Raw genomic sequence first — 1699 nt, forward strand, 5'->3', positions numbered from 1 at the left:
ATATCGCGTGTTTCACCTACAACAACCCACATGAATTTTACATATTCTGATTCGTTTACTGATTAGTTACTTATGGGTATAGCTTAATTATTATTATTACTTATCATTAATTTATCATTCGATCGTCTACTAATATCATTTATTAATTTCTCCAATGCCTACTAGTGGCATGAAATTGTTCGTGCTGTCCAGTGTATGAGTGATTGTCGCTGGAATAAGAAAGATATACTGTAACTGAATCCCCGTTTTTTAAACATTAAGTAATAATTTAAAAACAGCTTAAATAATTTTGTTGCAGTTGAAAAAATTGGAATATGTCCTGTTGTAAATAACGGCTCATTTGGCTTGTGCGTCGAGACATGTAATGGCGACGCCACGTGCGGAGGGAGTGAGAAGTGTTGTTCTAACGGCTGCGGACGTACATGCATGGAACCAGGTAAGTGCACAGACCCTATATTCTTTTGTTGAAACTATTTTAGTTACTATTTCAAATTCGAAATGTTTGAGTTTATGTTAAATTTGATGTTGAACTAAAATTAGACCACTGCTATGGCATTTTTAATAGAGTTTTGAAATCAGTCTGGTAATGACGTCATTGATCATATCTTGAATTTTCGGTGTAAAATACACCGTATATAACCTACGAAGTCTTGACTTATTTCGGTGGTCCTTTTAGTGGGGAATTAGGCATTACACCGAGAGACAATCCCTTGCCCTCTTAACGGGATCAACGGCTAGAAATCCCATCCGAGAGACAGTGTGCTATTGCAACATCATCTATGCTTCATAGTGTCTGGAATTGATCTATAGGCCTGTTCAGCGTACACAGTGTGAACACCAACGTACTGTAGTTCAGCTGACTGAGCTAAGCTGATGTCGTTCCGCCTTTGTTGTTATTAGCTTCTATATTATATACATATATAATAATTAAAATTCTAATCAATCAAATATCTTATTTGATTTTAGAGAACCCATTTTGCCTAGAAGTTTTGTGCATTGTAACTGCATCTCAATACAAATATCATTAAACGTATTACTATTATTATTATTATTATTATTATTATTATTATTATTATTATTATTATTATTATTATTATTATTATTATTATTATTATTATTATTATTATTTCAGCCAACCCTTTGTGTCCAGAGGTTATGTGCATGATGTACTGTGAGCACGGTTTCGAACAGGACGAGAATGGGTGCGATATGTGTGTTTGCAAAGGTAAATCATTATCATCATCACCATCGTTATTATCACTATAATCATTATCACCATCTACCATCATCATCATTTTCATAATCATTATTATCCTATTATTATTATTATTATTATTATTATTATTATTATTATTATTATCATTAATATGATTATTATAGACTATATTCATTATAGTCATCTACCATCATCATTATTTTCATTATTATTATTATTATCCCATTATTATTATTATAATTATTAATATTATTATTATTGTTATTATTATTATTATTATTATTCATATTATTATTATTATTATTATCATCATTATTATTATTTCAGCCAACCCCTTGTGTCCAGAGGTTATGTGCATGATGTACTGTGAGCACGGTTTCGAACAGGACGAGAATGGGTGCGATATGTGTGTTTGCAAAGGTAAATCATTATCATCATCACCATCGTTATTATCACTATAATCATTATCACCATCTACCATCA

The 1699-nt window shown here is 31.0% G+C and overlaps 1 protein-coding gene across 9 annotated transcripts in view; it reads left to right on the plus strand.

The window, feature by feature from the left end:
• Positions 1-1699, plus strand: part of LOC117107153 (cysteine-rich motor neuron 1 protein-like) — a 23508-nt gene that overhangs the window by 10851 nt on the left and 10958 nt on the right. For all 9 annotated transcript variants that reach the window (XM_033248720.1, XM_033248723.1, XM_033248721.1 and 6 more), the window contains 2 exons: positions 1133-1225; positions 1544-1636. In XM_033248720.1, coding sequence (XP_033104611.1) covers positions 1133-1225; positions 1544-1636 — 186 coding nt within the window. The remainder of the gene's footprint in view (positions 1-1132; positions 1226-1543; positions 1637-1699) is intronic.

This window comes from Anneissia japonica, unplaced genomic scaffold (assembly GCF_011630105.1).
Source record: "Anneissia japonica isolate Jap-2015-1 unplaced genomic scaffold, ASM1163010v1 scaffold287864_len1152817_cov193, whole genome shotgun sequence".
Lineage (NCBI taxonomy): Eukaryota > Metazoa > Echinodermata > Crinoidea > Comatulida > Comatulidae > Anneissia > Anneissia japonica.